A 23,456-nucleotide genomic window follows, 5' to 3' on the forward strand; every position below is an offset into this window, starting at 1 on the left:
CCCGGGTACGTCTAAATTTTACTGACAGACTGACGTAAAGACGGGCGAATGGGATCCCTATAATGTTCTTTTGCAATGTCGAATTTAAAAACTTACGCTCTTCCAATTGTACGTTTACAATATAAAGCGTATTTTAAAGGCTATGTTCGTACAAGAAGTATCAGTATTTTCGGTATGATGTATACCAACACTTCTGATTCTTTGACATTGATAACCATTGCCATAAAGCAAAGGCCTTAAAACACTTCTTTTGGTGTTAAATTCTGACCGCAACATTGATTGCATTTAATACAAATAAACTCGAAAAAAAGTTGTTATTGCAACCTTTTATAACGAATAATCAGAATTAGAAAACCCAAGTTTTAACGATTAAAGCTCTCCGCTATTTCGTTGAATGATGATTGGTGATCATAAGCAAAAAGGTAGGTAGAAAGACGTAACTCAAGTAAATGTATTAACGATTCGAGCAAATAAACATACAGTTGTTCAAACAATATTTAACTCTCATCCCAAGATCTCATTACCACAACATAGGCAAACAAATTATCCAGTATATATGTATTGATTTTAACAAAACATATGTTGATATACAAATTTAGCATATTCTAGACACAGATATTAAGTTCTGATAAATCCTTTTATAGAGCAAAAAATCAACACAATAAATTCAACGGTTGAATCAATTTAACATACATGTGCACACAATATCGAACTCTTGTCCAAATATTTCATTACCACACAAAAGGCATACATATTCCCAATTTAATATATTGGGTTTAACTAAAAATACATGTTGAAAACAAAACAAAATAAAACATAATGATATACACAAATTCGATATATTCAAGACACAGTCCTCATAAATATTTCAATGCATTTTAATATGGAATAAATTCTAATTAAAATAAAAGGCGTTTATTCCGCTGATTTTTTTTATGTAAAAATGTATGCATGTTACTTTCAAAACAAACGTTTACTGCGAACGGAATATATATGCATTATGTACCTACATATACTCTGAAACTTATACATTTTTTTTTCTGTATAAAATACACAGTGAGCTCTTGAAATGCAATGTCACACAATAAACTCTTGCGATACAGCCAATCGGAACTCATCAGTCATGTAATATTCCTTATGTGACATACATTGAGTGCTCCATTGGCATGACGAACTATCGTATGCCTAGAACAATTATAAACTATGTTTATGTTACAAAATTTATTACATGTTTTTGACCGGTAAAACTTTCATTAGAAACCGGATGTCTATGATTCATTCTTTTGTCAAATACTAGTATGCTTTTGTAGACTTGGGCTTTTACTGTTTGACATTTCATCATGTTTTTGATTCACATAATTAACAAAGTTTCGTTTCAAGATATTTTTATTTGCACGCAAAATAGGTTTTGAAATGAACTAACCGCATGATATATGGTAAAATCCTATGCGCATAATTATTTAGAAAAGAAATGAATGCCACGTTTTGTGAATACATTTTTTTCATGAAGTTTGATGATGATCTAATATAAACTACTTTGATTAACACACGACTCAAGATACACGTCTAATAATAACTGATACTTCAACTCAACAAAAGCGGGGACGATTGGTTTAGATATACGCCTTTGGCAATTTTATTACAATTCAGTGGAGCCCAAATGTTACAACCGTAAGCACCTTTAGCAAAAACGCCTACTGTCAATACCAAACAGACAGACACAAACCGACCGATACAGGCAAACAAATATGAACGCAATATCATAGCTTCATTTCAATTGTAATATAAGCCAAACCAGTGTTTAGTGGGCTTATATTTTTGCCCGAATGCCAACAAAACTACAACACCACACACTTGTATATGTTATTTTGTCAAGCGATTTTCAGACTTAAGAAAACACAAAAAAAAGAAAGATGTCTTTCTGGACACTATGTCCCCCCATATATTTGACCTTTGACCTTAAAGGATGACCTAGACCTTGACCTTGATCGTTCACCACTCAAAATGTGCAGCTCCAAGAGATACACATGCATACAAAATATGAAGTTGCTATCTTCAATATTGCAAAAGTTATGGCAAATGTTAAAATTTGACGATTTTGACCCATATATTTGACCTTTGACCTTGAAGGATGACCTTGACCTTGACTTTTTAACACAAAAAATGTGCAGCTCCATGAGATACACATGCATGCAAAATATAAAGTGGCTATCTTCAATATTGCAAAAGTAATGGCAAATATTAAAGTTTGACGCAAACCAACAAACCAACAAACCAACAGACAGGGCAAAAATAATATGTCCCCCAGTATATACTGGGGGACATAAAAGGTTTTTCATTGTGAAACTATGTGGTAAGAAACTAATTCCATGTTCGTGCCACTCAAACATATTCAGAGAAAATAATGTATTTTAACTCAAAAAGCGGCTAGGGGTTTCGCAAAAAGTATTAAAATCTTGACTACATGAACAAATCTTATGACTTCGACGGCCATCTATGCTCAACACATTTCTGTTATTCGGCAGTTTGCTATGATTAAAGTGACACATTCAGGTCATCTTTATAAACGTCCTTGCCACATTTGCATGTGATCACAACGTCCGCGCTTGTGAATTCGATGTTTCTACTACAACCAGGACAGGCATGTCGTTTCAGCAACTTAACATTATACGCTTCGTATCCATGATTAATGGTAAATGCCAGGTGAAACTCGACTCTTTGTCCAGCAAATCGACTACCTTCAAGTTTTGCCTTTTTCGGTATGAAGTACACATCGATATCTTTGGTCCGCACTTTGAGGTCCAACGATATAATACCATTAACATTGTTTGTGTTCGGTCTTGTTATTGTTCCTTTACAAACTGCGAGATCCAAACGACTTGTTGGGGGAAAATCTCGATCTTCAGCGCAAATGCCCACATAACGCTCATTAAATTTTAGCCGTTTTATCCCTTCCCCAGTTTCTCCTAACCACTCACGTGGGTATTTAGGGCGAATAATTAAATGGCTCATCTTTTTAAGCGTTTCTCGAATTTCTGACGCTTCAATTAAACACTCTGTCTTGCCTGGTGTCCTATCAGTACCGAATCCTAAGAGACTATACACGATGAAGACATAATATACTGATAAGGGGGATCTTATATGTTGATACCATATGTTAAGATGCGTGAGAACATTTTCCAGGGTATAATCTGATCGAAACACCTCTTGCCTGATTGCATATATCCATTCTTTAAAGTCAATCTCTAACTCTTTCTTTTCACGCCCATCTAAATTGCCATTTCTTTCAATATCGGAAAAGTTTGCTTCGTACAGAGCAATGACTTCTTCGATATCATCAGCATTGTCAATCATTTCAATTCCATTCAGTACACTAGGTTTCCCACATTTCAGTTTTTTCGCGGCTATTTTCAATCGCCTGTTACTCATTGTGTTGTCACACTGCATATCCTCTAATGCAAATGCGTGTGTTCGAAATAGTGTATTGTACCAGATGACACTTTTTCGTAAGGATCCGAAATCATTGGAAAGTAACTCAACACTCATGTAACATTCCAGAAATAATGCTTCTATAACCGATATGCTCCGTTGAACGAACTGTTTAGCTCTTTGATTGGTTGTTGTTGAAAAGAACTGTTGCCACCGATTGTCACCAAATGCATTGTATTGGCGGCTGACAAAATCACAAATCTGCAACCTTACCTGTATTTCTGCAGTGTACGCATATGTATACAAATCATGACTTTCGGGGGTGTAGTTTCTCGACAGTGCAAAATAGTCACATGCTTCTTCGGCACATGGGACAATTTCTGATAAACGTTCGAGAAAAATATCTTCCAACTTGAAAGCCACCACTTTATCTTTAGGCGACCGCCCAGTGAACTTTGCGATGTATCTTTGTTTTACAATGCCATACATGTGATATATGTGCATCATTGTCAACTTCATTCCGTCGTCGATTTGATCAGTTGTTTTACCGGCATTTTGTTCATCACACAAAAATACAGCTTTCTGGAAACATAGTTCTGCATTGTGTTCTTCGTCAGGTCTACAAAAGGCATAAAAGCGACCTAAATGAGCATGGAAATTCGGTTCTTCTGGAAAAGTTTCTACTAATTTCTGCAAAACCTTAAGTCGCTCTGTAAACAATGGCTTTCCAGCTGGAATATCAATCATGACCTTTGACAAAACAGGCTTTCGTCTCACTTGCTCTTCATTATCTCCCATATCTCTTTCATCTCTATAAATAAATGTTTTTGTCAAAATCATACGAACTGTCGAAGACATTTTTACATTTTTCTTGCCCGTATAAGAAATGAATTCCGAACAGAAAGCTGAGAGCGCTCTACATGCGTTTTGTCCCAGTGAATCTGTCCTTTCTAATGTTAGACAACCTTGATTGTTCCTCGACAAAATTTGTTCTAAAATTTCCTTCGCCACGATGTAATGGCAAATACGCAGGTAGTTCCTTCGACTTTCATTTTTGTCATATACCACAAATTCTTGAATTGGCATAGGGAAATCTTCCAAATCCATAATAATATTTGAAGGTCTGTTAAATAAACGCGCAAAAAACTGGCACGGAACACTGCTCTGTCCATAATAATAAACAAGAGCTAGATATCCTAGACAAGTCTGACACGGTGTTAACTCAGAGGTGCTATTTTTGTCAAGTTGCAGATAACCGCTAACATAAGAAACTATACCCTTAAATTCGTGCAAGTATACGGTCATTCCATACTCGTACATACAGTGCCCGGAGCCTTCTTTTACACCTTTGGTAAGTTGATTAAGCCTGAGTCGTTTTACATCATCTTCACATTTTTCTCCAAGTTTCAAAGCTAGTTCTTGAGATTCGCTAAGAGTTACATTTCCTGTTAAGAAGACTCGGTCTTGTTCCATTGAAGGTGGAACCTGGAACCGGTATGGGTATCGTTTTACGTACAATATGACAGTGTATTTCAGGCGTTTTGAAAGAAATCTGATCTTTGATTCTTCTTCAGCATCTACAAGCATAAGCACAACTTTGCCCGTTTTTTCACTAATGAATGTGATCTTCCTGTCAAGTTCCTCGATGGGATTTGATGTCCTGAGCTTTAAATGAACGCATGGATACATCTCATGAAATTTCCACAATATCTTCTGGGCAAGTGTTGTTCCTCCAGCACCTGGTGCATGGAATAAAGTGACAGTTGAAGTTCTGTAATCTTCAAGATGTTTTTGCAATTTGTGTTCCAACTCTTTTTGAACATTTCGTTCAACAACAGCTGACTGTGCCTCGTTTTTATACCAAGCATACCATGGGAGTGTGCCTCCTTTGTAAAAGTGTGTTATTTCATCATGAATTTCTTGTTCATTTAGCACTGAAGACTTAGTTGGTTTTAAGTACAGGACCTCAAAATCTTCACTCAGCCATGTTGCATCCGTTTCATTTATTTCAACAAATTGATTTGAATTGTCAACTTCAATATTGCACGGCAAGCTATATGTTGTTACAACTGTTTCAGTTTGAAGATATGTTTTCAATTCAGTACAAAGTTGCTCGAACCCTACATCGCAAACCTTTATATTGTCCCCAAAGTCTTCGCATAATGCTTTCAAACGTGTTCTGCCATTCTCGGTCATGGCATGGTTTTCATTGGTGCAAACAACGACTGCTGGTGTGCATGAGAGTGCATCATTTAGTCTGCCTAAAAATTTGGTCATAAATGGGAGCAGTTTTTCATTTTGAGGCCACAGAAAAACTACTGTTAGAACTGTGTAGTTTTCCACAAAGTTTGATAATCGCTCACAGTAACCCTCAACACCTCGCTTGACTTGTTTGAACCATAAATTTGACGTTTCGATTTCGTCATCGTTCAGATCAGTTCTTGAACTGCTTATTTCACGCCGTCCTCTAAGAAAGCACCACCTAGTTCCTTTTTCAGAAACTGGCTCCGGAGTGTCATTCCAGGTGTATACTTTTAAATGTCTTCTTGTTTTCATAGTATCTTCGACTGCACTTAACAAACCATTTGTTGAACTAAAAATATCGAAATCATAGACGCATAACCAAGGTACAAGTCCGAACGCATTTATATCCTTTGCCAAGCAACTCACATCACCGGTAACAAGGACAAAATGCCCACGTTTAAATCCATCAACTGTCCCACAAAAGAAATCAAATGTTTTGCCTGAGATTACTGTATCGCCGTCGTCTGTTTGGTCCGACTCAGTTTGTGTGTCAAACATACTTTGTGTACCAGTCGTACACAAACGCTTGTTAACAGTAACCGGTATGTTTAAACTTGGAAGAGGTGACATCCGTGATTGGGAACTGCCAGAAGAAAGAGTTGTGTTCAAAAACCAATCATAAATTATACCTGATTTCAATGAGCATGGCTCACATACTTCATTAGAAACATCCGTTCTAATCCATAGTTGGTTTTTCGTAATGTTTACATTTCTTGATCTTTGGTCACATTTTACTATGCTAGGCACACCTTGACCACGACTTGAAGCTATTTCAATTACATAAAACAATTTTGATTCCATGTTGGTTTTATACAGCTTAAAAGATGGTGGCATTGTAAAGTATGATGAACAGAATATTGTTTCAAAGAAATCATGGTCAACATTCTTTTCAACACCTATTAATTTTTTGTCATGTGTTACCCCGAATATTATGTGTGATTTAATTCTTTGTGGTGTGTTCCACATGCTGACAATATCGACAGAAAACCGTAATGGGTCTGATTCGTATTTGTCTATTGATTCTACAAACAGTGTTTTAGAACTTATTCCTCCAGAAACAATTTGATAAAATTCTCCGTGGTCAAATTCCATAGGTAGTTTTTTTAAAGATTGTCCTTGAATGTTGTTTTCTTGTTTCATTATTTCATCAATTCCTTCTTTAGACAAAGATTGAGAGGCTACGCAATTTGTGATTGTCGAAAAATTGTCACTTTGAATTGATGTCGGAACAGCGTCTGTTTCATCGTCATGTTCATCATTGGTTGGTGTTACGAAGATATTTTCTTTCAGCTTCACATATTTTTCTTTCTTCCTTGAAGTAATTTTAAACAAAGATTTATTATAATCTAAAAAATCGTTAACAGACCAGCCAGCAAGTTCGTGAAAAGACCTAAAACCTTTCTTTTTTGCCAGTTGATATGCCTCTTGCTCTAATGCCTTTCGTGGCATTGGACGACCATGGTTAGAAAGTACAGTCTTCATAACGTGGATTCCTGCTAGGTTTTTCGACTGATGAATTGCTCTTTGATCCCTCCCTGTAAATAATATTTTATTAAATATTAATTTCATATGGCAAACCAGTAGAAGTCGGAATCAAATAAAACAAGACGAGCACAAATTTTAGGCAATATCACCAATATTGGTAAAGACAACTATCAATTAAAGATTGCAAAGCCTTCATATTGATCTTGTTGCTTGCGTAATCTTCTCTATTTTGAGAGAAAGCCACATTGAAATTTAATACTCATGTATCATTCAATTCACTCTTTAGGGAAATATTCAATCCCTTAAACGACTAAATTAATGGGAAAAAAACAACAATTTATATGTCTCTTTCATTTTCACAACTTGTGTACTGCATTTTGGAGTAGACATACGACATAATTAAACAAGAGCACCGCCTTGCGGGTGCAGACCGCTCATCTATTTTCCTTTTTAAAGGTGTAGAGACCTATCTCAATTTCAATCACAAAGGAGGGAGGGGTGGAGTGGAGAGGGGTGTATATTGTGGGGGTGTGGTCATTTATTACATTATCTTCCAAAAATGGGTTGGATGGTTGGACGGTATTTCAAAAATAAAATAATAAAAATAAATATTTGTGTTTTTAACCATGTTTGAAAAAAACAAGAGATGTGTTTGTCAGAAACACAATGCCCCCTGAAAATGTTTTGTTTGTTGTTTTTTTTACCTTTGACCTTAAAGGATGACCTTGACCTTGAACTTCCACCACTCAAAATGTGCAGCTTCATGATAACGCCGCTTTGAAATTGTTATTTTTTTCACCTTTGACCTTGAAGGATGACCTTAACCTTGAAGAATGACCTTGACCTTGAACTTCCACCACTCAAAATGTGCAGCTTCATGAGAATGCCGCTTAGATTTTTTTATTTTTTATGCCCCCCTTCGAAGAAGAGGGGGTATATTGCTTTGCTCATGTCGGTCGGTCTGTCGGTCTGTCGGTCTGTCGGACCGTCCACCAGGTGGTTGTCAGACGATAACTCAAGAACGCTTGGGCCTAGGATCATGAAACTTCATAGGTACATTGATCATGACTCGCAGATGACCCCTATTGATTTTGAGGTCAATAGGTCAAAGGTCAAGGTCACGGTGACCCGAAATAGTAAAAATGGTTTTTGAATGATAACTCAAGAACGCATATGCAAGGATCATGAAACTTCATGGGTAGATTTATCATGATTCGCAGATGACCCCTATTGATTTTGAGGTCACTAGGTCAAAGGTCAAGGTCACGGTGACCCGAAATAGTAAAATGGTTTCCGGATGATAACTCAAGAATGCATACGCCTAGGATCATGAAACTTCATGGGTAGATTGATCATGACTCGCAGATAACCCCTATTGATTTTGTGGTCACTAGGTCAAAGGTCAAGGTCATGGTGACCCGAAATAGTAAAATGGTTTTCGGATGATAACTCAAGAACGCATATGCCTAGGATCATGAAACTTCACAGGTAGATTGATCATGACTCGCAGATAACCCCTATTGATTTTGAGGTCACAAGGTCAAAGGTCAAGGTCACGGTGACCCGAAATAGTCAAATGATTTCCAGATGATAACTCAAGAACGCTTTTGCCTAGGATCATGACATTTCATAGGTACATTGATCGTGTGACTCGCAGATGACACCCTATTGATTTTCAGGTCACTAGGTCAAAGGTCAAGGTCACAGTGACAAAAAACGTATTCACACAATGGCTGCCACTACAACGGACAGCCCATATGGGGGGTATGCATGTTTTACAAACAGCCCTTGTTTTTGTTTACCTTTGACCTTGAAGGATGACCTTAACCTTGAAGGATAACCTTGACCATGAACTTCCACCACTCAAAATGTGCAGCTTCATGAAAACGTCGCTTTGAATTTTTTTTTTGACCTTGAAGGATGACCTTGACCTTGAACGTCCACCACTCAAAATGTGCAGCTTCATGATAACGCCACTTTGAAATTTTTTTAATTTTGTTTGACCTTTGACCTCGAAGGATTACCTTGACCTTGAAGAATGACCTTGACCTTGAACCTACACCACTCAAATTGTGCAGCTTCATGATAACGCGTTGGATTATTTTGTTTTACCTTTGACCTTGAAGGATGACCTTGACCTTGAAGAATGACCTTGACCTTGAACTTCCACCACTCAAAATGTGCAGCTTCATGATAACGCCGCTTTAAATTTTATTTTTTTTTTACCTTTGACCTTGAAGGATGACCTTGACCTTGAAGGATGACCTTGAACTTCTACCACTCAAAATGTGCAGCTTCATGAGAACGCCGCTTTGAATTGTTTTTATTATTTTTTTACCTTGAAAGATGACCTTGAAGGATGACCTTGACCTTGAACTTCCATCACTCAAAATGTGCAGCTTCATGAGATACACATGCATGCCAAATATCAAGTTGCTTTCTTCAATATTATAAAAGGTATAGCCAATGTTAAAGTTTTCGGACGGACAGACGCCATATATTTCACATTTGACCTTGAAGGATGACCTTCACCTTTCACCACTCAAAATGTTAAGCTCCATGTGATACACACGCATGCCAAATATCAAATTGCTATCGTCAATATTGAAAAAGTTATGGCCAAATTGAATGTTAAAGTTTTCGGACGAACAGACACCATAAATTGACATTTGACCTTGAAGGATGACCTTGACCTTTCACCACTCAAAATGTGCAGCTCCATGAGATACACATGCATGCCAAATATCAAGTTGCTATCTTAAAAAGTGAAAAAGTTATAACAAATGTTAAAGTTTTTTTCGGACAGACAGACAGACAGACTGACTGACATACTGACGGACAGTTCAACTGCTATATGCCACCCTACCAGGGGCATAAAAATTATTTTTTTTTGGGTGGGGGGTCATAGTGTGAGGGTGTGGTGGTCATTTATTGGATTATCTTTAATAAAAAAATAATGGGGGGATTGAGTTGGATTCGGGGGGGGGATTCGGTGGGGGGCGTGGGGGATGGTTTGGATGGAGTCAATTGTGGTATGTCAGGTAAGAGTTGTTTTGTCAAAGTATCAATCGAATCTAATCATAAATAAAGAAGTTATGGAAATTTTAGCAAAATTTAATAATTTGACCTTGAGAGTCAAGGTCATTCAAAGGTCAAGTTAAAATTCAACTTGCCAGGTACAGTACCCTTATGATAGCATGAAAGTATTTGAAGTTTAAAAGCAATAGCCTTGATACTTTAGAAGTAAAGTGGATCTAAACACAAAATGTAACCATATATTCAAAGTTACTTAGTCAAAAAAGGGCCATAAAAATGACAACCAGAGTTATGCAACTTGTCCTTTACTGTCCCCTTATTATAGTTTGCGAGTGTTCCAAGTATGAAAGCAATATCTATGATACTTTAGGGGTAAAGTGGACCAAAACACAAAACTTAACCAAATTTTCAAGTATAAAGGGCCCATAATTCCGTCAAAATGCCAATCAGAGTTACATAACTTTGCCTGCACAGTTCCCTTATGATAGTTAGTAAGTGTTGCAAGTATGTAAGCAATAGCTTTGATACTTAAGGAATAAAATGGACCTAAACACAAAACTTAACAAAAAATTTCAATTTTCTAAGTATAAAAAGGGCACTTAATTATGTCAAAATGCCAGCCAGAGTTATCTAACTTTGCCTGCCCAGTCCCCTTATAATAGTAAGTAAGTGTACCAAGTTTGAATGCAATAGCATTGATACTTTATGAGAAAAGTGGACCTAAACGCAAAACTTAACCGGACGCCGACGCCGACGCCAAGGTGATGACAATAGCTCATAATTTTTTTCAAAAAAATAGATGAGCTTAAAATTGGGCAACAGACCCTAAGGGCCTTTAAAGGGCCTTTTCACAGATTTTGGCATGTGTTGAAGTGTGCCATTAAATTCTTTATATTGATAAATGTAAGCATTGGATCTAAAAAGCTCCAGTAAATAACAATAATACAATCAAAGAAAGAAATAAAGGAACCCTCAACTGGGCTCGAACCACCGAACCCTGGAGTAAAAGTCTAACGCTTAGTGTTCTTAGAACGTTTCATGAGCAGCGGGTTACGTGATTTCTAGAGTGTTCAATTGTTTTAAATATAGGTATTTTGGTGTCATTAAGTTTCATGAAGACTGGGAAATAAATGTGGCCTCTTGAGTGTTTACATGCTTTTTCTGTTGATCGACCATGTGATCTAGTTTTTAACTTCACGTAAAACAGTAACTATGCCGACAGATAATGCGGACACATGTTCTGTCAAAGTTATAATCTGAATTTCATAAATAACCCATGGAAGTCAATATTGTGATGAGAAATCAATGATGGGGCTATTAGGAGGTTTAAGCTGTAGAAACCTTTAAATACGGCAATCGGAGAGGTATACATCAATCAAACTGTACCGGAAAGTATTGGCGATTGCGCATTATTGAATATGGAATATATTTGAGAGGGGGGGGGATTGGGAAGAAAATAAAAATTAGGATTGAAAATCGGTTCGATTATCAGACCTTAAGTACTGGTGAACAGTCCTGAAATGCAGCCACTGCATTGAATTGTACATACGTTTGGCCTATGGTTAATAATGTGCATAAAACTAAAATTACATCCCATCTCACCTCACGATAGAGGTGTTCATGATCACTAAACGAGCACGTTCAATGGTCAGGGTTTTGCTAACATTCAATGGGCTACACATGCTTGGACACGATACATCTACTCTACATTCGGGGGGGGGGGGGTGGCACCATAATATTGCCATAACTGGTGGCAACAAAAAGTTCTTTCTTCACAATTGTCCACATTTTAATTATTAAAGGGAGATACAAGCAGTAAAAGAGGAGCTGAACACACACAATTTTGTGAATATATTTTCCCCAGTGGAAAACAACAGTACAAGGGCTTTTATTCTGTCAAAACCTGTTGCCGCCGACATGCTTTTATCTCTAATCATCTTCACATTAAAGTAATTTAACTTTTTAAATGTTTAAGGGAGATCCGTCAATAGTTTTTATAATTATACATATAAGGTAGTATTTCATGATCAACAAAGTAACAAACATTACCCATTATTGTTTGTCTATTAAGCATGTCTTTCAGTAAAACGTTCCTGGTTACTTATTCTCCAAATGATGTGTCTTCTATATCAAAATAACGAAGGGCGAGCAAATTTATATGAAGGGCAAGAGGAATGTCAGGTTTAACTATTCTGCATGTCGAGTGGCTCTTGGAAAATTATTAAATGCCTTAAGAGTTTGGAACTATAATATTCTATATAATTAAAATGAAGAGTCTGTTTAGTATTAATTTCATCTGCAAAGGCCATTATAATGAAAAACGTCGGCGTGGTCAAAACTACCCTTGTTTACACACATTACGCCCATTCAACAGTGAAAGGTTGAGCGAGATCCACCCAGAAACTGAAGAGGAACACGAGCTATGGGACGTACATACGGACACACAGGTTCAATGCTTAATGCTTTCCACTCCATATATGAAATATTGTTGGGATTGTTTTGCAAAAGGATGAACAGATGGACAAACAAAGGGATGACAAGACTGGAGTAATTTATGGTATTGTTCTCGTCTTTAAGTACAATTGATTTTATTTATGGCCCGCTGATAAAAAACAACAGATCATGCAAAATTTCGATTAGTACAAAACTACAGTTTTAACAAAGATTCTTCTGTGGTTGTTTAACTAACACAGGGCCCTCTGTTTAAGAATTTCTGACCAAAGATATGATATACAGTATGAGCGGAAAGTTAAAGTCCTCTCTGGTGAAAAATCCCTAAGAAAACGAAATCAAGAAACATACCTGAATCTTCAAAACGTGGCTCAATCTTGTCACAAGTTACCACTGTGTTGTTGTTACCAATTTGTACCACGATCACTTTCAAAAAATAAAATACAAAATAAGTTTAATTACACGCGAATCAGACATTACTACAGAACACAGAGGTTAAATATGATAATAATAGTTAAGTTATTGTATGTGGTCTTGTATTGAATTTGAAAAAAAAAACACATTGATTGTGAAAAAAATTGAAACTTTTTGTTCGCAGTATCTTTCATGGGAGTATTAATGATCATATTTGAATGTAGGAGTTCATAATTTAAATAATTATTTATTTATGTTTTCTCTTCACAACATAAACATGGCTTTAAACTATCACGGGAATATAAATCATCATATTTAAATGTCGGTGTTATTTATTTATTTATACTTATTGTATTCTCTTCACAACACAAACTTGGCTTACATGATCTCTTTCCCGAAGAACTATCTTCATCTGTTTCACTGTCATTGTCGCGAAACTGCTGCGAAGTCGCCATGATAATTAAATCAGGCAGCGGCTTTTTGGTTGGTTGCCGTCAATTAAATGTCAAAAGCTTAGATTGCACCATCTGTAAATGTAATATTAAAAAAAATAAAGTAAAATATATTTTATTATAATTATATCAATGTATAACCTGACTGGATGTCTTTCATATCAAAACATGCAAATGAGTCCACAGAACATCTACGAAAAATATATCGTTGTTGAAACGTGAGTGTGGATCTTTAAGGACGAGCTAGAGCTAAAATAAATATCTATATTGATTTACTCCAAAACATTGAATGTAATAACATAAAACAAGAGGACCATGGACCCTTAGGCGTTTAACTGAGACCCAAAAGAACTATATCATTCACAGAAGGTGGAGTTCAGAATAATAACAACAATATATGAAAAAATACGTATCGGGTATTTAATTTCTATGCACATTCTTACTATCGAACTCGGCTGATATATTATAAGAACAATTGTTCTGACCAAGTTTCATGGAGATTTGAAAGAGTCTTTTCAAGTTTAAACCCACACAAGCCCCAGTTTCAAACTCAGTCAGGATATCATTAGGATAAATGTCCTGATTTGTTTTTTTAAAGATTGGACTAACATTGTGATTTCTTAACGGTTAACATTAATTAACTACAGCCATACAAGGAAAACTGCGTCTCTCTATGGCGTCCATATTTTCACAACGGGCCAGAACAATGTTGACCTCGGCTGAAATATCCTTAAATTAAATGTTCTGAACAAGTTACAAGAAGATTTGACGAAAAAGCGACTTCTGGAGTGTTACCAAGGTTTTTATTTGAACAAGTGACCTTTTTTGTACCTTATACCACATGTGACCCAGTATCTGTCAGCTGAGAGATTTTTGGGACAAATGGCCTTACCATGCTTGATAAAGATTTCACAATAAATGTGGCCATTACGGGTTTCACAAGGTTTAACTATAGCCATATAAGGAAAACTGCCCCGCCTTCCTGGCGATGTATAACTGTGATGTATAAACTATAAACAAGGTTTCACTATAGCGGCCATTTTTTTACGCATCGGAATCATATTCCAATTTCGTTATCATAAGTTATAATAAGAACAAATGTTCTGACCCAGTTTAAATGTAACTTCTACAGTGTTTATAAGGATTTGCTGAAACCATAAAGGAAAAATGTCCCGCCCCGGCCATGTCTTTCGACAATCCCGAACCATTTTCGAACTCAGCCGAGATATACGGTAATTAAAAAAAATTCTTCTGACTAAGTGTCATGCTGATTGGGCTATTCATGTGACATCTAGAGTGTTAAAAAGGTTTTACTTTAGCCATTTAAGGAAAACAGCCCCGCAACCTTGTGACTATGTTTTTCGACCAACTTTAATCATTTTCGAACTCAGCTGAGACATCATTTTAGAACAAATCGTCTGACCAAGTTTCATGAATATTCTCTTATAAATGTGACTGTCATAATGTTCACAAGATTTTTCTTTAATTTGACCCCAATAGACCCATTTTACAACTCGGCAAAGATACCATAAGGCAAGTATTCTGAAATAAAAATATTGGACAATCAAGGTGGTATCTAGAGTATTAACAAAGTAAATGTTGAAGACGGACGACATGTGACGCACGATGATGGACGACGATTGAAGGACAATTTTAAAGGCGATTACAAACGCTTACATAAGCATATCGTGAGCTAAAAATATCATAAACATATTTTTAGAATATCAGGTTTCCCAGCATATAGCAACATGCTATACGTTTATGTTTAAACTCCATTTAGCAGGATAGTTTGATCACAATTAAACCACTTAGATTAAGTACAAAGATATAACTTTATAAAAAATGCTTTTATTTAAAGCATATTTATTGTTAAACACATTTCCTGTTCAGTAATCTGGATTGAAACATATAATTTAAATCGAGTACGACAAATAACTACTGTATGCTGACTTTTAGTATGCTTATAGTTGCAATATTATTGAAATATTGCAAACATATATACCCAATTCATATAATATATGTAAATTTTTCACAATTTCAGCAGAAGTTTAAACCAACTTTAAATGGATGGCATTTATTTATTGAATTGTTTAGATATCCTTTTTGCTTATGTTACTGTATGTTGCCAAAAAAAAATGAATTTCCATAACACGTATATCACGGAAAAAGTATTGGCTAACCTTTTTGCTTTTAAAAGATCTTGTGATTTGTGAACTGACTCATTTTTGTCAAAATGAATTACTGTAAGACATCACGTCAGACATTATTTTGGTTTGTGTCAGGCATATTATCTTAGTACAAAATGGGTACCAGGCTAAGCGAGACAACTGTGTACAGACACCTACAAAAATCAAAAGCGTCACCTATAAAAACCTGTAAGGGTTTGGCAGTTATGTCCTTGTAACAGAAAATCTAACTGACTTTTCAATTATATTTCACCTCCCGTTTTGTCTTTAACTGATTTGTATAAGTTGTAAAATATAAGGTACCTGACTTCTAAAATCGTCAACTTTTATGAATCAGTATCTAATGTTTAAACGGGCCTTTTCACTGACTTTGGCATGTATTGAAGTTTGTCATTAATACGGTGATATATAAATACTAAATACTAAATATGAGAACATAGCCTTTAAGTACAAATGCTCTGGCGCTAACAATCTTCTAAATATAAAGGGGCACATACAAACTGTATTAATGTTGAGAGTTGAGTATAAAACTGATCTATTCCTCCAATTTTATTAGAGATACAATTGTTTTATGCTGAACACGCAGTTGACATCGTTGCAAAACGCATTGTAGTGTCCCTGTACATACCCTATACTTCACAAAAATAGTAAGTCGATTGGATTACCTGTTTATGTAACTGCGATAATTGTTTGTAGATTGCAAGTTTTCTATTTCGAAAAGATTGCAGTAAACACGTAAAACGTTTCAATGTCCAGTAAGGCATTTTCGAAACGGAAAGGGCATCAACTTTCGAACATTATGCAAAAAGAACAAGATTGCAATGTGTTTTTTTTTCCTGCAATGTAGCGTGTTGATAGTGAAATTTGAAAGTTAAATGTTGCGATGTAATCAAGCATGATTCATGTTTGATATCTTAATTAATCCAATACGCTTTTTATGCAATATAATTGAAAAATTCAACGAGAGCGAAACATAACGTGAGTTCAAATTTATAGAACTAATATGCATGCCATATGTTACCAATCATAGTGCGGGAATGTTCCTGCAAGTAAATTATTTCATCATACTCATTTACATTTGAATAGTGACCAGTATTTGCTTTTGCACATAAACAGCCAAGACAAAAAGGTATTTATATCAGAAATCTCCCACATGTCACACCACTAAGAAAATTCACCCAAGTAGAACAGTCTTTTGTAATGTATGTAATTACTCTATCAGTAAAGCTTCATGCAAAATGTGTTTTAATTCAAGCAAGTAGTTGCTGGAAAGTAAATGACCAGCAAGAAAAGAAAGATAAATAAATTCTTCAATTCAAAGGTTTTCTAAGTTTCATAACTCTGAAAAAAAAATTAATCTGAACGACCTGATGGCAAGAAACCTTTTCTGGGAAATGAATTTTAAGATTGGTTGTTGATAAATACTCCGGACAAGAAAGTTTGATGGCAGGGCAGGCGGTCGGACGGACAAAAGCGGCGTTAATGCTTCCCTAACATTTTCAGGAAGAATACATAAAATACCAATATCATATTTGGAAGCAAATTTTACGAAATGGCAAATCATAATCCTGCATCAAAATGTGACACTGACCATTGAGCAACTGACTTAAAAACACGTGTTACCTGACATTTTACTCGAACTGATCACATATGTTATCTATGAAATGGCGTCTCGCAATATTTTCATTAGTAAGAAATATGAATACTAGTATTCTGTGCCAAAATAGTAACGCCCGCCCACGTCCACACAATTAACCGGTTTTGTTTTCGCCTATCAATTGCTATTATTAGCAATTGTTGTAGAAAAATCCTGCTTAAATGAATGCCACAATAATAAACGTTAGTTACCAATAAACAACCGCGACTTTTCAATAAGCCCTGCTATTCTCATATCCATGCACATTAATTTAACCTTAAATGATACAATTTTACTGATTTAAAACAAGATTAAAGTCATACATATTTTAGTTCAACCACAAATCATCACTATCGCCAGCAAATTAAAGATTGCACTGTATGAAGTGTACACTTTTTTATCAATGCGTGTTTCACCTACAACCGTTGGTCAAGTTAACGCAAATTTAATATATAACTAAACATGTACTTACCAATTACATCATAACATGCTATTTGCTATGTTCGTTGTGACAGTGCACTTCAATTTGTTTTGTTCATCATTATCAACGAATCCGAATTCTAAACTATTTAACCTTATTAATTGGCGTATGTCCCAAATGCCAGTGAATAGCGTGAATCACTTGCCGAGTTGTTATGCCCAGCGGATCAATATTACCAAGATAAGATCGGGTGTTGCATGGTTGGTAATTAAGCTCAAACATACGGAATCCGGATAGTGCCATCAATAATCTCTTTCATCGAGGGCGACACACGAAGCGAAACAAGATATTTTGCGCGACACACAAAACGACACATGATATTTTGCGCGATACACGAAGCGACGCGCGAGAATGTCCACGAAATATCGCCCTTGTGTAGGTAGCCCAAAAGGCGATATATCGTGGTACATATCGCGTGTCGCTTCGTGTATCGCGCAAAATATCGTGTGTCGCTTCGTGTATCGCGCAAAATATCGTGTGTCGCTTTGAGTATCGCGCAAAATATCGTGTCTCGCGTTCAAAGGGCGACACACGAAACACGAAGCGACACACGATATTTTTCGCGACACACGAAGCGATACACGATATTTTATTATTCAAATATCGTCCATATTATCCGAATCTCGTGTATCGCGGTCTAATTTCAGACCGCGAAACACGAAACACGAAGCGATACGCGATATTTTGCGCGATACACGAAGCGACACGCGATATTTGTACTGTTCAAATATCGCTGTAATAATATCGTATGTCGACTCTCGCGTTTTCCAAACACCAAGGGAGAAAAAAAGGAGATATTTTACGTCATCAAGCATGTGCATCAAGCATGGACGTAGACTCTTACTGTAACACCGTTTAAACAAGAGAGCCAAGATGGCCCTAGTTCGCTCACCTGAGAGGAGTCGGTTCATTCAATCTTAACCAAATGTCAAACTTGACCTAGTTATTGTCCAGACAAACATCCTGGTCAAGTTTCATCATTATTTCATCTGCGAGTCATGATAAATATACCTTTTGAAATTTCAAGATCCTAGGCGTAAGCATTCTTGAGTTATCATCCAGACACCATTTTTCTAAGTTGAGTCACCGTGACCTTGACAGCCATTGTGTGAATACGTTATTTGGCACTGTGACCTTGACCTTTGACCTAGTGACCAGATAATCAATAGGGGTCATCTGCGAGTCATGACCAATATACCTATGAAGTTTCATGAACCTAGGCATAAGCGTTCTTGAGTTATCATCCAGAAACCATTTTACTATTTCAGGTCACCGTAACCTTGACCTTTGACCTAGTGATCTGAAAATCAATAGGGGTCATCTGCGAGTCATAATCATTGTACCTATGAAGTTTCATGATCCTAGGCATAAGCGTTCTTGAGTTATCATCCAGAAACCATTTTACTATTTAAGTCACCGTGACCTTGACCTTTGACCTAGCGACCTGAAAATCAATAGGGGTCATTTTCGAGTCATGATCAATGTACCTATGAAGTTTCATGATCCTAGGCATAAGCGCTCTTGAGTTATCATCTGGAAACCATTTTACTATTTCGGATCACCGTGACCTTGACCTTTGACCTAGTGACCTGAAAATCAATAGGGGTCATCTACGAGTCATTATCAATGTACCTATGAAGTTTCATGATCCTAGGCCTAAGCGTTCTTGAGTTATCATCCGGAAACCATTTTACTATTTTGGGTCATCGTGATCTTGACCTTTGACCTAGAGACCTGAAAATCGATAGGGGTCATATACGAGTTATGATCAATGTACCTATGAAGTTTCACGATCCTAGGCCTAAGCGTTCTTGAGTTATTATCCGGACACCATTTTACTATTTCGGATCATCATGACCTTGACATTTGACCTAGTGACCTGAAAATCAATAGGGGTTTTCTGCGAGTCATGATCAATGTAGCTATGAAGTTTCATGATCCTAGGCATAAGTGTTGTTGAGTTATCATCCGGAAACCATTTTACTGCTTTGGGTCACCGTGACCTTGACCTTTGACCTTGTAGCCTGAAAATCAATAGGGGTCATTTGCGAGTCATGATCAATGTTTCTATGAAGTTTCATGATCCTAGGCATAAGTGTTCTTGAGTTATCATCCGGAAACCATTTTACTATTTTGGGTCATCGTGACCTTGACCTTTGACCTAGTGACCTAAAAATCAATAGGAGTCATGATCAATGTACCTATGAAGTTTCATGATCCTTGGCATAAGCGCTCTTGAGTTATCATCCGGAAACCATCTGGTGGACGGACGGACCGACATGAGCAAATCAATATACCCCCTCTTCTTCGAAAGGGGGGGGGCATAATGAGAAAACTGCCCCCCTCCCAGCAGCCATGTTATTCAACTGACCGGAACCATTTTTGAACTCAACTCTCGTATCAAGGAAACAAATGCTCTGAGCAAATTTCATGAAAATTGGGCCAAAAATGTGACTTCTACTGTGTTCACATGTATTCACTTTATACATATAGAGAAAAATGCCCCGCCCACTGGCAGCCATGTTTTTTCACCAATCCCGACCATTTTCAAACTCGTTTGAGATATCAATAAAACAACTGTTTTGACCAACTTTCATGAAGATTGGGCAAACATTGTGACTTCTAGAGTGTTTACAAGGTTTCTCTATAGCCAAATATGGAAAACTATCACTATAAACATATAGAGAAAAATGCGCCGCCCACTGGCGGCCATGTTTTTTCACCGATCTGGACCATTTTTTAACTCGTCCGAGACATCAATTGAACCAATGTTTTGACCAACTTTCATGATGATTGGGCAAAAATTGTGACTTCTAGAGTGTTTACAAGGTTTCTCCATAGCAAAATAAGGAAAACTGCCCCGCCCACTGGCGGCCATGTTTTTCAACACACAGGAACCACTTTTAAACTCAACCAAGATATCATTAAGACAAACATTTTGACAAAGTTACTTGGAGATTGGGCATGAAATGTGACTTCTACAGTGTTTACAAGGTTTTTCTTTTTTTTACCTAGTGACCTAGATTTTGACCCGGCACAACCCAGTTTCGAACTCGGCCGAGATTTTATTGGGGCAAAGCTTTTGACCAAGTTTCATGAAGATGGGACAAGAAATGTGGCCTCTAGAGTGTTTACGAGCAAATGTTTACGGACGGACGGACGGACATACGACGGACAAAGACCGGTCAGAAAAGCTCACCTGAGCAATCAGGTGAGCTAAAAATGGGCAGCACCGTTTGAAGTCAACGTAATTACCAAATGCTCCAGAGCAATATTATTTAGAGAACCGCACCCTTTCTTCAGGTGTTTCTTCAGGTGTTGTCCTGCTCGCATCCGCAGGAGAAGTGACCAACGAAGCTAACCGATTGCCCTCCGAACTCAACAGAGAACACATACTAACAATTCCTCCTCCACTGTCTCAGAAGCATGCCGAATATATATGCAGGATTTTATTTACACACATTCCTAAAATATTAAATGCTCTAGACATTCTTAATAAATCATTTCCAATACGAAACAGAACTTACTGTGTTATTTAAATGAACATCTCCATAGTGTTTACTTGGCAAAGCAAAACTAAGGGAGTTAATTATAATGTAACCGTGAAGAAACGTGAATCATCTAATTCGAACCCAAAACCTTTTTGTCACATTATTTTACTATGCACGCATGCACGGCAAACACATTCTAAATTTCCAGAATATCCGTTATCTATTTCTTTTTGAAGTGTATTAATATACACCGACGTGAACAATTCCATATGAAATGTTTTTGTCCGAAAAAAAAACATAAAACAACAATCTAATAACATGTCCAGTGCTCAATAATTTTGCGAACACGACAAGCATCGAAATTCAAGGCGGGCACGACAAGTTGATATTCTACTGAAACGACATGTAGTTATGTGTAAGATTGGTAACTTTTATGTTGTCAAACTATATACTTATAACTTATACAATTAATTTAAATTTAAACAAATCAACCCCTACCAATTAGTCTGCAGTTTGGTTTACAAGTACTTAGCACTAGCCATAAGCAAATAAATGCCATACTTGCATCACATATTGAAGGAGAAGTGCCAAAACAACTGATTTTACGACATTCCCCAGAATTTTTTTATCACTGGCACAAGAATCAAAGTGACCCTGTGATTATTACCTCGCTCAATCAACTGAGCTAAGCTCAGTGTCTTGAATGTATGGATTGACAAATTATCTAAGTTTAAGTGGCCAGCATGATCTTTTGTTGTGTTTTGGATAAGAAACAGATCCTTACTTCAATGGTCAATGGACCAGTTCAAATGTAAAATTAATGAGATAAACCCAAATTTTGGTCCCGAACATAACTTTGTCCAGCAAGAATAGATTTTCAAATTCTTGTTTTAAGTGACAAGATTTGTCCGTAGGTTTGTCTCACACGGGAATCGTAACCTATAGAAAATGTCTTGATTCAAGACTGTTCCTTACATGATTGGATTTTCAGACAACGTTGAAGTGACAAACATGTCGACACAGAGTGTCATAGGCACCAAGATTCAAGATCTAGGTCACAATATTGTACGGGTATATTACTAATTCCCGAAAAGTGTTCGAAGAATATTAGTTTCAGATTAAAACAAATACTATGTTTTTCATCACTTATTTTGATGCACTCCTGCATAAAGATCAGTTTCTGCATGGTAAACGTTGGCTTAAAATTGTGCACGCCATCGAAAGTAATCCCTTAAAGGGATCTTTTCACGCTTTGGTAAATTGACAAAATTGAAAAAAGTTGTTTCAGATTCGCAAATTTTCGTTTTAGTTATGATATTTGTGAGGAAACAGTAATACTGAACATTTACCATGGTCTAATATAGCCATTATATGCATCTTTTGACGATTTTAAAACCTAAAAATTATAAAGCGTTGCAACGCGAAACGATTGAATAATTTGGAGAGTTCTGTTTGTGTCGTTATATTTTGTGAAACTACGAAGATTGCTTATATAATGTATAAAATACCTGATACCTGTGTACTCGGCGGAATAGCTCAGTAGGCTTAAGCGTTTTTACTTCAGGACTCTGGCAGGACTCCAGGGGTCACTGGTTCGAAACCTGCTCCGGGCAATGTTCTTTTCCTTTTTTTAATTTTATTCTTGATTTTTTACTGGAGCCTTTACGATCCAATGTTTACATTTATCAATATAAAGCATTTAATGAATAAGTTAAAAAATGCCGAAATCTGTGAAAAGGCCCCTTTAAACCCTACATACCATGAGCATATAATATTATAATTTCCGTTTTATTTCGTACATAAGGTGATACACTTGCGTTAAACTTATCACAAAAATTAAGGCTATGCTACATTTACAGGGAAAAAAGCACAAAAAGGGCGACATACACAACATTATGTGTATTTTGATGACATAGATTGCTTAATTGCATAAATTACAGATGCAAATATTGCATCGTGTGTTTAATGACGCTCTAAATTGATCTACTCGAAATATGTATAACGTAAACAGCTTCTCCTTAAGATTGAAAAAACGAGATAAAATAACAATTTTAAAGTATTTCAATACGAACCATGTATCTTCCAATTTCA

At 36.5% G+C, this 23,456-nt stretch overlaps 1 protein-coding gene across 2 annotated transcripts; it reads right to left on the reverse strand.

Moving 5' to 3' along the window:
* Positions 1–437: 437 nt before the first annotated feature.
* On the reverse strand, positions 438–23,005 carry LOC127881023 (uncharacterized). Of its 2 annotated transcripts, none has more exons than XM_052428601.1 (4): positions 22,881–23,005; positions 13,502–13,646; positions 13,057–13,131; positions 438–7,268 (listed from the first exon to the last, which is right to left on the reverse strand). In XM_052428601.1, exons 2-4 carry the CDS (start codon positions 13,572–13,574, stop codon positions 2,536–2,538), a joined length of 4,881 nt encoding a protein of 1,626 aa, XP_052284561.1. In that variant the 5' UTR covers positions 13,575–13,646; positions 22,881–23,005; the 3' UTR covers positions 438–2,535. The 2 variants fall into 2 exon arrangements, with proteins under 2 accessions (XP_052284561.1, XP_052284562.1); XM_052428602.1 differs by lacking the exon at positions 22,881–23,005 and adding an exon at positions 17,866–17,989.
* Positions 23,006–23,456: the final 451 nt, after the last annotated feature.

Source organism: Dreissena polymorpha, chromosome 5, assembly GCF_020536995.1.
Source record: "Dreissena polymorpha isolate Duluth1 chromosome 5, UMN_Dpol_1.0, whole genome shotgun sequence".
NCBI classification, from domain to species: Eukaryota; Metazoa; Mollusca; class Bivalvia; order Myida; family Dreissenidae; genus Dreissena; species Dreissena polymorpha.